Source organism: Oncorhynchus tshawytscha, linkage group LG01 (assembly GCF_018296145.1).
Source record: "Oncorhynchus tshawytscha isolate Ot180627B linkage group LG01, Otsh_v2.0, whole genome shotgun sequence".
Taxonomy (NCBI): domain Eukaryota; kingdom Metazoa; phylum Chordata; class Actinopteri; order Salmoniformes; family Salmonidae; genus Oncorhynchus; species Oncorhynchus tshawytscha.
The window spans coordinates 7,318,073-7,331,416 of record NC_056429.1 but is presented as its reverse complement, the minus strand read 5'-3'; the positions used below and the strand labels follow the sequence as shown (position 1 = coordinate 7,331,416).

General features: G+C 42.4%; 1 protein-coding gene across 6 annotated transcripts in view; it reads right to left on the bottom strand.

The window, feature by feature from the left end:
- Window positions 1-13,344, bottom strand: part of tjp1b (tight junction protein 1b) — a 177,515-nt gene that overhangs the window by 35,919 nt on the left and 128,252 nt on the right. For all 6 annotated transcript variants that reach the window (XM_042324201.1, XM_042324260.1, XM_042324220.1 and 3 more), the window contains 3 exons: window positions 7,093-7,232; window positions 5,277-5,382; window positions 675-825 (listed from right to left, as the gene is read on the bottom strand). In XM_042324201.1, coding sequence (XP_042180135.1) covers window positions 675-825; window positions 5,277-5,382; window positions 7,093-7,232 — 397 coding nt within the window. The remainder of the gene's footprint in view (window positions 1-674; window positions 826-5,276; window positions 5,383-7,092; window positions 7,233-13,344) is intronic.

Sequence of the window (13,344 nt, the reverse complement as noted above, 5' to 3'; positions counted from 1 at the left end):
TTGTTGTTTAGGTGGCCATTTTACTGTGGTATCCCCTGTAGCATCTTGTTGTTGTTGTTGTTGTTTAGGTGGCCATTTTACTATGGTATCCCCTGCAGCATCTCGTTGTCGTTGTTTAGGTGGCCATTTTACTGTGGTATCCCCTGCAGCATCTTGTTGTTGTTGTTGTTTAGGTGGCCATTTTACTGTGGTATCCCCTGCAGCATCTTGTTGTTGTTGTTTAGGTGGCCATTTTACTGTGGTATCCCCTGCAGTATCTTGTTGTTTAGGCGGCCATTTTACTGTGGTATTCCCTGCAGCATCTTGTTGTTGTTGTTTAGGCGGCCATTTTACTGTGGTATCCCCTGCAGCATCTTGTTGTTTAGGCGGCCATTTTACTGTGTTAACACATATTTGCTAGTATATGCAACATCACCCTTTCTTCTTCAATTCCAGTGGCAACTAAAATGGGATTTCTGTGCAATGAAATTCAGTAGCTGCTAGCATTGATTAAATTTGTGTAGGCATTCACTTTGATGAGGATCATTTTAACACAGTGAACGATTTTATCCTATGCAATTTACAGTACAGTGAGTGCAACTGCATACATTGTGGATGTGATCCCTGTGAAAATTGAACCGACAACCTTCGTGTTGCTGTAGTGAGTGTGTAGTTGCTGCTGGATCGTGTCTCACCCTGAGAATTTGATCCCCCTCTTCCAGACCCTCCTTAGCTGCTGGGCTATCCTCCAGGACTCCTGCTACAAAGATGCCCACATCGTTCCCCCCTGCCAGCCTCAGACCCACACTCTCCCCCTTCTTAAACTTCACCAGCTTCATACTTGGCCTAGGGAGAGAGGGGACAGGTTGGGATGGGGGAGAGAAGAACCAGGGTGGGATGGGGGGGGACAGACAGTTAAAGAACCACTCTGTGATATTTATGTGTTTGGAAATAAGGAGTGTCATCCATAGAAATATACTTTCTAGAATGGCTATTCCCATTCAAGTCAGTGGTCTGATGGGCTTTGTCCCTCCTAGAAATTCAAATTCTATGATGTCACCTGCCAAAGATCAGTGAAGTTTAAACGTTATATATAGTCATGGCTCACATCAACACTAGAGGTCGACCGATTATGATTTTTCAATGCCAATACCGATTATTGGAGGACCAAAAAAAGCCGATAACCGATTAATCTGACTATTTTTATTTATTTATTTGTAATAATGACAATTACAACAATACTGAATGAACACTTATTTTAACTTAATACATCAATAAAATCAATTTAGCCTCAAGTAGATAATGAAACATGTTCAATTTGGTTTAAATAATGCAAAAACAAAGTGTTGGAGAAGAAAGTAAAAGTGCAATATGTGCTATGTAAGAAAGCTAACGTTTAAGTTCCTTGGTCAGAACATATGAAAGCTGGTGGTTCCTTTTAACACGAGTCTTCAATATTCCCAGGTAAGAAGTTTTAGGTTGTAGTTATTATAGGAATTATAGGACTATTTCTCTCTATACCATTTGTATTTAATTAACCTTTGATTATTGGATGTTCTTATAGGCACTTTAGTATTGCCAGTGTAAAAGTATAGCTTCCATCCCTCTCCTCGCTCCTACCTGGGCTCAAACCAGGAACACATCGACAACAGCCACCCTCGAAGCAGCGTTACCAATCGCTCCACAAAAGCCGCGACCCATGCAGAGCAAGGGGAACAACCACTCTAAGTCTCAGAGCGAGTGACGTTTGAAACGCTATTAGAGCGCACCCCGCTAACTAGCTAGCCATTTCACATCGGTTACACCAGCCTAATCTCGGGAAATGATAAGCTTGAAGTCATAAACAGCGCAATGCTTGAAGCATTGTGAAGAGCTGCTGGCAAAACGCACAAAAGTGCTGTTTGAATGAATGCGTACGAGCCTACGACCGCTCAGTCAGAGCTTACCACCGCTCAGTCAGAGCTTAGTTATAACATAATAACACACAGAAATACGAGCCTTAGGTCATTAATATGGTCGAATCCGGAAACTATCATCTCGAAAACAAGACGTTTATTCTTTCAGTGAAATACGGAACCGTTCCGTATTTTATCTAATGGCGTTGCATCCCTAAGTCTAAATATTGCTGTTACATTGTTATAACCTTCAAATGTTATGTCATAATTACGTAAAATTCTGGCAAATTAGGCGGCCCAAACTGTTGCATATAGACTGACTCTGCGTGCAATGAATGCAAGAGAAGTGACACAATTTCACCTGGTTAATATTGCCTGCTAACCTGGATTTCTTTTAGCTAAATATGCAGGTTTAAAAATATATACTTCTGTGTATTGATTTTAAGGAGGGAATTGATGTTTATGGTTAGGTACACATTGGAGCAACGACAGTCCTTTTTCACGAATACGCACCGCATCGATTATATGCAACGCAGGACACGCTAGATAAACTAGTAATATCATCAACCATGTGTAGTAATAACTAGTGATTATGATTGATTGATTGTTTTTTATAAAGATAAATGTAATGCTAGCTAGCAACTTACTGTGGCTTACTGCATTCGCGTAACAGGCAGGCTCCTTGTGGAGTGCAATGTAATCAGGTGGTTAGAGCTTTGGACTAGTTAACTGTTAGGTTGCAAGATAAGCTGACAAGGTAAACATCTGTCGTTCTGCCCCTGAACAAGGCAGTTAACCCACTGTTCCTAGGCCATCATTGAAAATAAGAATGTGTTCTTAACTGACTTTCCTAGTTAAATAAAGATGTAAAAAAACGTATATATATATTTTTTAATTGGCCAAATCGGTGTCCAAAAATACAGATTTCCAATTGTTATGAAAACTTGAAATCGGCCCTAATTAAATCGGCCATTCAAATTAATCGGTTGACCTCTAATCAACACCATTATCCCAGAAACCCTAGATCCACAGATGATGCAATCCTCTATTGCACTCCACACTGCCCTTTCCCACCTGGACAAAAGGAACAGCTATGTGAGAATGCTATTCATTGACTACAGCTCAGCGTTCAACACCATAGTGCCCTCAAAGCTCAGCAATTAGCTAAGGACCCTGGGACTTAACACCTCCCTCTGCAACTGTATCCTGGACTTCCTGACGGGCCGCCCGCAGGTGGTAAGGGTAGGTAACAACACATCCGCCACACTGATCCTCAACACAGGGGCCCCTCAAGGGTGCGTGCTCAGTCCCCTCCTGTACTCCCTGTTCACTCATAACTACATGGCCAGGCACGACTCCAACACCATCATTAAGTTTGCCGTGTGGTGCCAAGACAACAACCTCTCCCTCAATGTGATCAAGACAAAGGATATGATTGTGGACTACAGGAAAAGGAGGACCGAGGCGAGGACACCCCCATTCTCATCGACGGGGCTGCAGTGGAGCAGGTTGAGAGCTTCAAGTTCCTTGGTGTCCACATCACCAACAAACTAACATGGTCTAAGCACACCAAGACAGACGTGAGGGCACAACAAAACCTATTCCCCCTCAGGAAACTGAAAAGATTTGGCATGGGTCCTCAGATCCTCAAAAGGTTCTACAGCTGCACCATCGACAGCACCTTGACAGATTGCGTCACTGCCTGGTATGGCAACTGCTCGGCCTCCGACCGCAAGGCACTACAGAGGGTAGTGCAAACGGCCCAGTACATCGCCGAGGCCAAGCTGCCTGCCATCCAGGACCTCTACACCAGGCGGTGTCAGAGGAAGGCCCTAAAAATTGTCAAAGACTCCAGCCACCCTAGTCATAGACGGTTCTCTTTGCTACCACACGGCAAGCGGTAGCGGAGTGCCAAGTCTAGGTCCAAGAGGCATCTAAACAGCTTCTACCAGCCCAAGCCATAAGACTCCTGAACACCTAATCAAATGGCTAACCAGACTATTTGCATTGCACCCCCCTCCCCCTCTTTAGCATTGGCCTCCCCCTCATAGGATACTGTTAGAGACTTGTGAACAGATACTTCAACATATCGTAGGATACTGTTAGACTTCTACATACCGTAGGATGCTGTTAGATACTTCTACATACCGTAGGATACTGTTAGATACTTCTACATACCGTAGGATGCTGTTAGAGACTTCTACATACCGTAGGATGCTGTTAGAGACTTCTACATACTGTAGGATGCTGTTAGAGACTTCTACATACCGTAGGATACTGTTAGAGACTTCTACATACCGTAGGATGCTGTTAGATACTTCTACATACCGTAGGATGCTGTTAGAGACTTCTACATACTGTAGGGTACTGTTAGATACTTCAACATATCGTAGGATACTGTTAGACTTCTACATACCGTAGGATGCTGTTAGATACTTCTACATACCGTAGGATGCTGTTAGATACTTCTACATACCGTAGGATGCTGTTAGAGACTTCTACATACCGTAGGATGCTGTTAGATACTTCTACATACCGTAGGATGCTGTTAGATACTTCTACATACCGTAGGATGCTGTTAGATACTTCTACATACCGTAGGATGCTGTTAGAGACTTCTACATACCGTAGGATGCTGTTAGAGACTTCTACATACCGTAGGATGCTGTTAGAGACTTCTACATACCGTAGGATGCTGTTAGAGACTTCCACATACTGTAGGATACTTCTACATACTGTAGGATACTGTTAGATACTTCTACATACCGTAGGATGCTGTTAGAGACTTCTACATACCGTAGGATGCTGTTAGACTTCTACATACCGTAGGATACTGTTAGATACTTCTACATACCGTAGGATGCTGTTAGAGACTTCTACATACCGTAGGATGCTGTTAGAGACTTCTACATACCGTAGGGTACTGTTAGATACTTCTACATACCGTAGGATGCTGTTGGACTGGTGAACAGATACTTCTACATACCGTAGGATGCTGTTAGACTGGTGAACAGATACTTCTACATACCGTAGGATACTGTTAGACTGGTGAACAGATACTTCAACATACCGTATGATGCTGTTAGATACTTCTACATACCGTAGGATGCTGTTAGACTGGTGAACAGATACTTCTACATACCGTAGGATGCTGTTAGACTGGTGAACAGATACTTCTACATACCGTAGGATACTGTTAGACTGGTGAACAGATACTTCAACATACCGTATGATGCTGTTAGATACTTCTACATACCATAGGATACTGTTAGAGACTTCCACATACCGTAGGATGATGTTAGAGACTTCTACATACCGTAGGATGCTGTTAGACTGGTGAACAGATACTTCTACATACCGTAGGATACTGTCAGAGACAGGTGAACAGATACTTCTACATACCGTAGGATGCTGTCATCATGGGCAGCGCTGGGCACAGGGGCATCAGCGGGGCTGACTGGCAGGTCCACGTCAGGCTGGCCTGGCTGGGCATATACTGGCTTGGGTTCTGAGGAAAAACACGCACGCACACACAGAGAGAGAGATAATATCAACTGCACTATTCATACAAATCAAATCAAATCAAATTTTATTTGTCACATACACATGGTTAGCAGATGTTATGCGAGTGTAGGAAATGCTTGTGCTTCTAGTTCCGACAATGCAGTAATACAGAAGTAATCTAACTAACAATTCAAAAAAACTACTGTCATACACAGTGTAAGGGGATAAGAATATGTACATAAGGATATAGAATGAGTGAACAGATAGCATAGGCAACATACAGTAGATGATATCGATGTATATACATATGAGATAAGTATGTAAACCAAGTGGCATAGTTAAAGTGGCTAGTGATACATGTATTACATAAGGATGCAGTCTGATTAGAGTACAGTATCAACGTATGCATATGAGATGAATAATGTAGGGTATGGTAGCATTGTTTAAAGTGGCTAGTGATATATTTACATCATTTCCCATCAATTCCCATGATTAAAGTGGCTGGATGAGTGTGTCAGACAGTGTGTTGGCAGTAGCCACTCAATGTTAGTGGTGGCTGTTTAACAGTCTGATGGCCTTGAGATAGAAGCTGTTTTTCAGTCTCTCGGTCCCAGCTTTGATGCACCTGTAGACCTCGCCTTCTGGATGGTGAACAGGCAGTGGCTCGGGTGGTTGATGTCCTTGATGATCTTTATGGCCTTCCTGTATAGGTGTCCTGGAGGGCAGGTAGTTTGCCCCGGTGATCAGACCTCACTACCCTCTGGGAGCAGGTTGAGGGCGGTGCAGTTGCCATACCAGGCGGTGATACAGCCCGCCAGGATGCTGATTGTGCATCTGTAGAAGTTTGTGAGTGCTTTTGGTGACAAGGTTTCTTCAGCCTCCTGAGGTTGAAGAGGCGCTGCTGCGCCTTCCTCACGATGCTGTCTGTGTGAGTGGACCAGTTCAGTTTGTCTGTGATGTGTATGCCGAGGAACTTAAAACTTGCTACCCTCTCCACTACTGTTCCATCGATGTGGATGGGGGGGTGTTCCCTCTGTTGTTTCCTGAAGTCCACAATCACCTCCTTAGTTTTGTTGAGGTTGAGTGTGAGGTTATTTTCCTGACACCACACTCCGAGGGCCCTCACCTCCTCCCTGTAGGCCGTCTCGTCGTTGTTGGTAATCAAGCCTACCACTGTTGTGTCGTCCGCAAACTTGATGATTGAGTTGGAGGCGTGCATGGCCACGCAGTCGTGGGTGAACAGGGAGTACAGGAGAGGGCTGAACACCCTATTGGGGCCCCAGTGTTGAGGATCACAAGAGGATGTACTGACACCTCTCAACACACAGACCATGAGGCAAATCCACAAGGAACAAAATGTGTGCATACACTCTCTCACAAACGGAAGCACACGAACACACAGCCACACAGAGACACTCAGTTGGCTGCAGGGCAGTAGGGGGAACGTCAGAGTCCATCAACTCACACTACAGTCTAAATACAGGCTGCAGCCTCAACCAAGCACAGCTCAGCACAGCTCAGCTCAGTACAGCTCAGCTCAGCACAGCAATCTCATCATGGTAGCTGGGCTCAAACATTTGTACATGTTAAGTGTATTGCTCAAGGGTACAAAGGCAGTAGGCATCTAGCGTAGCTAAAATCCACAGAAATTGTATCCTGTTGGACTTGGGATTCAACCCTGCGACCTTCTGGTTAGTTGGTTAGTTGTTCTGACCTGGTAGAGGAGGGACCGGTTTCTCTTCCCTGGTGACAGACTTCTCCGGGGGTTTGGGCAGGGCAGGAGCCTGCTCCGCTAGCTTGGGTGGCACCGCTGTCGGCTTCGAGATCCTCTCCTCCTCCTCACGACTTCTGTGACTGGGGGGAGAAAAAAAAAAAAAGGTATTTTAAATTGTTGTTATTTCATACATTTGATCCAAAGCGATTTACAGCACAGGAAGTGCATACATTTTCAATATGTGCAAGTGATCCGTGTAGGAATTGAACCCAGAAACTATACATCTGGCCTTGTTAGTGCCAAGCTCTTATCAACAGACCCTCAAAGAACCAGGGATGTGGTACAATTCAACAAACACTGTATATCAATACATACGCAGAACTGGTTTGAGCCTCTGCCCTCTGGCACATATGCTAAGTGGTTAGGGCTAGTTACATGCTAAGTGGTTAGGGCTAGTTAATACTAAGTGGTTAGGGCTAGTTACATGCTAAGTGGTTAGCGCTAGTTATATGCTAAGTGGCTTTAGGGCTAGTTATATGCTAGGTGGTTAGCGCTAGTTATATGCTAAGTGGTTAGGGCTAGTTATATGCTAAGTGGTTAGCTCTAGTTATATGCTAAGTGGTTAGCTCTAGTTATATGGTAAGTGGTTAGGGCTAGTTACATGCTAAGTGTTCTGGGCTAGTTACATGCTAAGTGGTTAGGGCCCAATTTTTCAGTTTTTGATTTGTTAAAAAAGTTTGAAATATCCAATAAATGTCGTTCCACTTCATGATTGTGTCCCACTTGTTGTTGATTCTTCACAAAAAAATACAGTTTTATATCTTTATGTTTGAAGCCTGAAATGTGGCAAAAGGTCGCAAAGTTCAAGGGGGCCGAATACTTTCGCAAGGCACTGTACATGCTAAGTGGTTAGGACATTTACATGCTTCAAACATAAAGATATAAAATGCTATTTTTAGTGCTAGAATCATGCAAAAGTGGTTACACAATTACATGAAGTGGTTAACGGCTATTTACATGCTATTTAAAACTTTTTAACAAATCAAAAAGTGCTAAACATGCTAAGTGGGCCCTAAGGCTAGTTACATGCTATGTGGTTAGTGCTAGTTACATGCTATGTGGTTAGTGCTAGTTACATGCTAAGTGGTTAGTGCTAGTTACAGTGCATTTGGAAAGTATTCAGACCTGTTGACTTTACACATTTTATTACGCTACAGCCTTATTCTAAAATGGATTAAATAGTTTTTCCCCCTTCATCAATCTACACACAATACTCCATAATGACAAAGCATAAACAGGTTTTTTGACATGTTTTAATACATTTGCAAAAATTAACTGAAATATTACATTTACATAAGTATTCAGACCCTTTACTCAGTACTTTGTTGAAACACCTTTGGCAGCAGTTCCAAACGTCTTCCATTTAAGAATGACGGAGGCCACTGTGTTCTTCAATGCTGAAGAAATGTTTTGGTACCCTTCCCCAGATCTGTGTTTCGACACAATCCTGTCTCGGAGCTCTACGGACAATTCTTACAACCTCACGGCTTGGTTTTTACTCTGACATGCACTGTCAACTGTGGGACCTTATATAGACAGGTGTGTGTGCCTTTCCAAATCATGTCCAATCAATTGAATTTACCACAGGTGGACTCCAAGTTGTAGAAACATCAAGGATGATCAATGGAAACAGGATGCACCTCATAGCAAAATGGTCTGAATACTTATGTAAATAAGCTATCGGGGTTTTCTTTGGCAATTATTTTCTTCTAAAAACCTATTTTCTCTTTGTCATGATGGGGTATTGTGATGTCATGATGGGGTATTGTGATGTCATGATGGGGTATTGTGATGTCATGATGGAGTATTGTGATGTCATGATGGAGTATTGTGATGTCATGATGGGTTATTGTGATGTCATTATGGGGTATTGTGTGTAGATTGATGAGGGAAAACATGTATTTAATCCATTTAATCGAATAAGGCTGTAACGTAACAAAACATGGAAAGAGAGAGAGAGAGAATTCTGTGTACTCTAGGTGCACTTCACTGTGTGCCTCTGGCCAAGAACCAGGAAAGGTTGGACTTAAAACAAACACACACTACTAACACCGAGGTCACAATAAATCATCCAAAACGGCAACAAATATATAACCTGGTCCAAGAGCTGTTTGTACTGTCTTGCCAACTCTGATGGTCATTGCCATGCCAAATACAAACAAGTTATGCAATGCCCATAAGAGTTGGCTATAGAACACATTTAATGCCCATAAGAGTTGGCTATAGAACACATTTAATGCCCATAAGAGTTGGCTATAGAACACATTTAATGCCCATAAGAGTTGGCTATAGAACACATTTAATGCCCATAAGAGTTGGCTATAGAACACATTTAATGCCCATAAGAGTTGGCTATAGAACACATTTAATGCCCATAAGAGTTGGCTATAGAACACATTTAATGACCATAAGAGTTGGCTATAGAACACATTTAATGCCCATAAGAGTTGGCTATAGAACACATTTAATGCCCATAAGAGTTGGCTATAGAACACATTTAATGACCGTAAGAGTTGGCTATAGAACACATTTAATGACCGTAAGAGTTGGCTATAGAACACATTTAATGACCGTAAGAGTTGGCTATAGAACACATTTAATGACCGTAACAGTTGGCTATAGAACACATTTAATGCCCATAATTGGCTATAGAACACATTTAATGCCCATAAGAGTTGGCTATAGAACACATTTAATGCCCATAAGAGTTGGCTATAGAACACATTTAATGCCCATAAGAGTTGGCTATAGAACACATTTAATGACCGTAAGAGTTGGCTATAGAACACATTTAATGACCGTAAGAGTTGGCTATAGAACACATTTAATGACCGTAAGAGTTGGCTATAGAACACATTTAATGACCGTAAGAGTTGGCTATAGAACACATTTAATGACCATAAGAGTTGGCTATAGAACACATTTAATGACCATAAGAGTTGGCTATAGAACACATTTAATGACCATAAGAGATGGCTATAGAACACATTTAAAAACACAATATGCAGAAATAGCTCAGCCATTTTCCTAGTTGCTAAAATTCTAAATAGTTTGCGACAAAACAAGCAGGAACGGTGCAAAGAATTATTGTATAATCTAAACCACTCTGAACTATATTTTCCATAACCACATTTCCCCACCCCCCAGCTGTTTGAAGCTGGTGTACAAAACTGAAAGCATAGAAATAGCACAAATAGAACAGATCTACCTCTTCTTAGCCTGGCTTTCAATGAGAATGACAGATCTATATCACACGCTAGCTGTCCTGCAGGGTACTGTGGTTGGGAAACAGAGCAGAGGCCTGGTAAGTGGTGCTAGCTGTCTTGTAGGGCAGGAGTCAGCAGGGGTCGTCAGGGGTCAACAGGGGAGTCAATGCATACCGTAGAAAGCTATTTATAACTTGTTAGAAATATCCAGATCAACTAGCCCATGTCAGCTAATTTTTTTTTATACTAACGTTTTTTTAGCTAGGTTTTTAAGGGCATAGATTTTGTAGTAATGTTCGAGTCACTCAAATATCACATGAACACACATTAGACATGGCAAAATGTATTAAAATTAGAAAATTAGCTTTAAAACTGCAAAATTGTATCTGCACCTCATGACAAAATGTGTAGAATTGCAAGAAAATTAGCTTTAAAACCGCAAAATTGTATCTGCACCTCATGGTAAAATGTATAGAATTGCAAGAAAATGGGCTTTAAAACTGCTAAATTGTATCTGCACCTCATGACAAAATGTGTAGAACTGCAGAAAATAAGCTTAAGAACTTTCTAGATTTTCTCTCTGTCAACAGGAGGGGTGTGAACAGTGTGTGTCATGAATAGGGCTGTGGCGGTCATGTAATGTTGTCAGCATCATCAAGCAAATAACTGTCGGTCTCACGGTAATTGGCTGTTAATGAACACAAACACGTTTAGCATCTCCTGGCTTCCACACACAGCCTACAAGCCACTGATGCAGACCTTTTGAAACATCTACATTTTTAAAAGTCTAATAAATCCATGTAATATAGTTGACACCATCACAATAAATCCATTATTTATTTTACACAGCTCTAAAGAAACATGATATGAAGAAAATGTAGTCTATTTCAGAAGAACAGAATAGCCTACTCCGAGTTGTCCTGATGTTAGGTCCTGATCTGGCTATGCCATATGGCTGTGGGCTACACTAGTTCATTTAGCAGACAAGATTTGATTAGAATTCCATGGCAATATTTTATAGTATGGAGAATAAAATTGAACAAAGCTGAATAAAATAGAAGGGATATTTTCTCCAAACGATTTGAGGGAGTGCGGACAAGCGGCTATTCTGTGTTGATCGGTAAACATAGAAACCGGTACTTCTATTTGTTTAATTTAGATTAATTAATGCAACTTTAGTTGTTTTACAAACATTGGGCGAAATGTTCTGATTTTTAATACATTCCAAGGCGGCATGATGCGATGACGATTTGAAAAAAGTCGTGTGAAAGGCATGATCTCTGATTTGTTTAGTTTTTTTGCGCAGGCTGTACACACTACATCAGTCTCTCATTCACAATTTGACAAGCACTTGATAATGCCTCGAATTTCCCGGCTGTATCCCCTGTGTGTGGCCGTAATCCCCCTAAAAAAAAAAATTCCATACCTTCTGAGGCCAGTGGCCATCGGGCTGAATATAGTTCCCTTCTCCAAGCCCCTCATGTGATGACAACAACTATAATATATATAGATATATATAACTATATATAACAACTCTACTGGCAAACCACTGCCTGTAAACCCACAGGGTTTTTCCTGGATCAAAATGGGGTTTAGGTGGTGGGGGTGGCCAATTTAGAGGCCCTCTTCTTCTTGGCATCAGAGACAAAATTGTGCTGTTTTGAAACAAACTTTCTGCAATTCCTCTCGTCCCATCGCTGCGACTGCCGTACGGACTCGGGAGAGGTGAAGGTCGAGAGCCACGCGTCCCCGAAAACACAACCCTAACCAAGCAGCACTGCTTCTTGACACACTGCTCGCTTAACCCGGTAAGCCAGCTGCACCAACATGTTGAGGAAACACTGTACAACTGGTCAACCGTGTCAGCGAGCATTGTACAGGAAACACTGTACAACAGGTCAACCGTGTCAGCGAGCATTGTACAGGAAACACTGTACAACAGGTCAACCGTGTCAGCGAGCATTGTACAGGAAACACTGTACAACTGATCAACCGTGTCAGCGAGCATTGTACAGGAAACACTGTACAACAGGTCAACCGTGTCAGCGAGCATTGTACAGGAAACACTGTACAACAGGTCAACCGTGTCAGCGAGCATTGTACAGGAAACACTGTACAACAGGTCAACCGTGTCAGCGAGCATTGTACAGGAAACACTGTACAACAGGTCAACCGTGTCAGCGAGCATTGTACAGGAAACACTGTACAACAGGTCAACCGTGTCAGCGAGCATTGTACAGGAAACACTGTACAACAGGTCAACCGTGTCAGCGAGCATTGTACAGGAAACACTGTACAACAGGTCAACCGTGTCAGCGAGCACGGCCCGCCAAAGGAGTCGCTAGAACGCGAGGGAACAAGGACATCCCTGCCGGCCAGACCCTCCCCTAACGACACTAGGCCAATTGTGCGTCGCCTCATGAGTCTCCCGGTCACGGCCGGCTGCAACACAGCCCGGGATCAAACTCGGATCTATAGTGACACCGCTGTGCCACTCGGGAGGCTATTTTTGAGTTTTTCCATGTATGAATCTGTTATTCAATGCGTTTCTATGGGCTAATAGCATTAAGGTCAAATTCAATGTTTCATCAAATATTTTTGTTATAGCTAAAGGTGTCTTTAAAACAATCCCCCTCCCCAGCCTTAAACTCTAGGGCAGGGGTATTCAACTCTGACCCTACAGGGGTCCAGAGTCTCCTGCTTTTCAGTGTGTCAAAAATCAGTCCCTGATTAGAGGGGAACAACGAAAAAGCGTCGTGGAACTGGCTTCAAGGACCAGATTTGAGTTTGAGGTTTCTAGTCTTGCTGTTTCAAGCTACTTTCTTGCAATTCTACACATTTTGTCGTGGAACTGAGAAAAGAAAACGCAGTTTTATAGCACATTTCCTGCATTTCCACACATTTTGCCATCTGAGTGACTCATAATAACAAAAACCAATCATTGCCCCACGCTATGCAATTTTTAAAAATTTTGTTTAAAATCTTG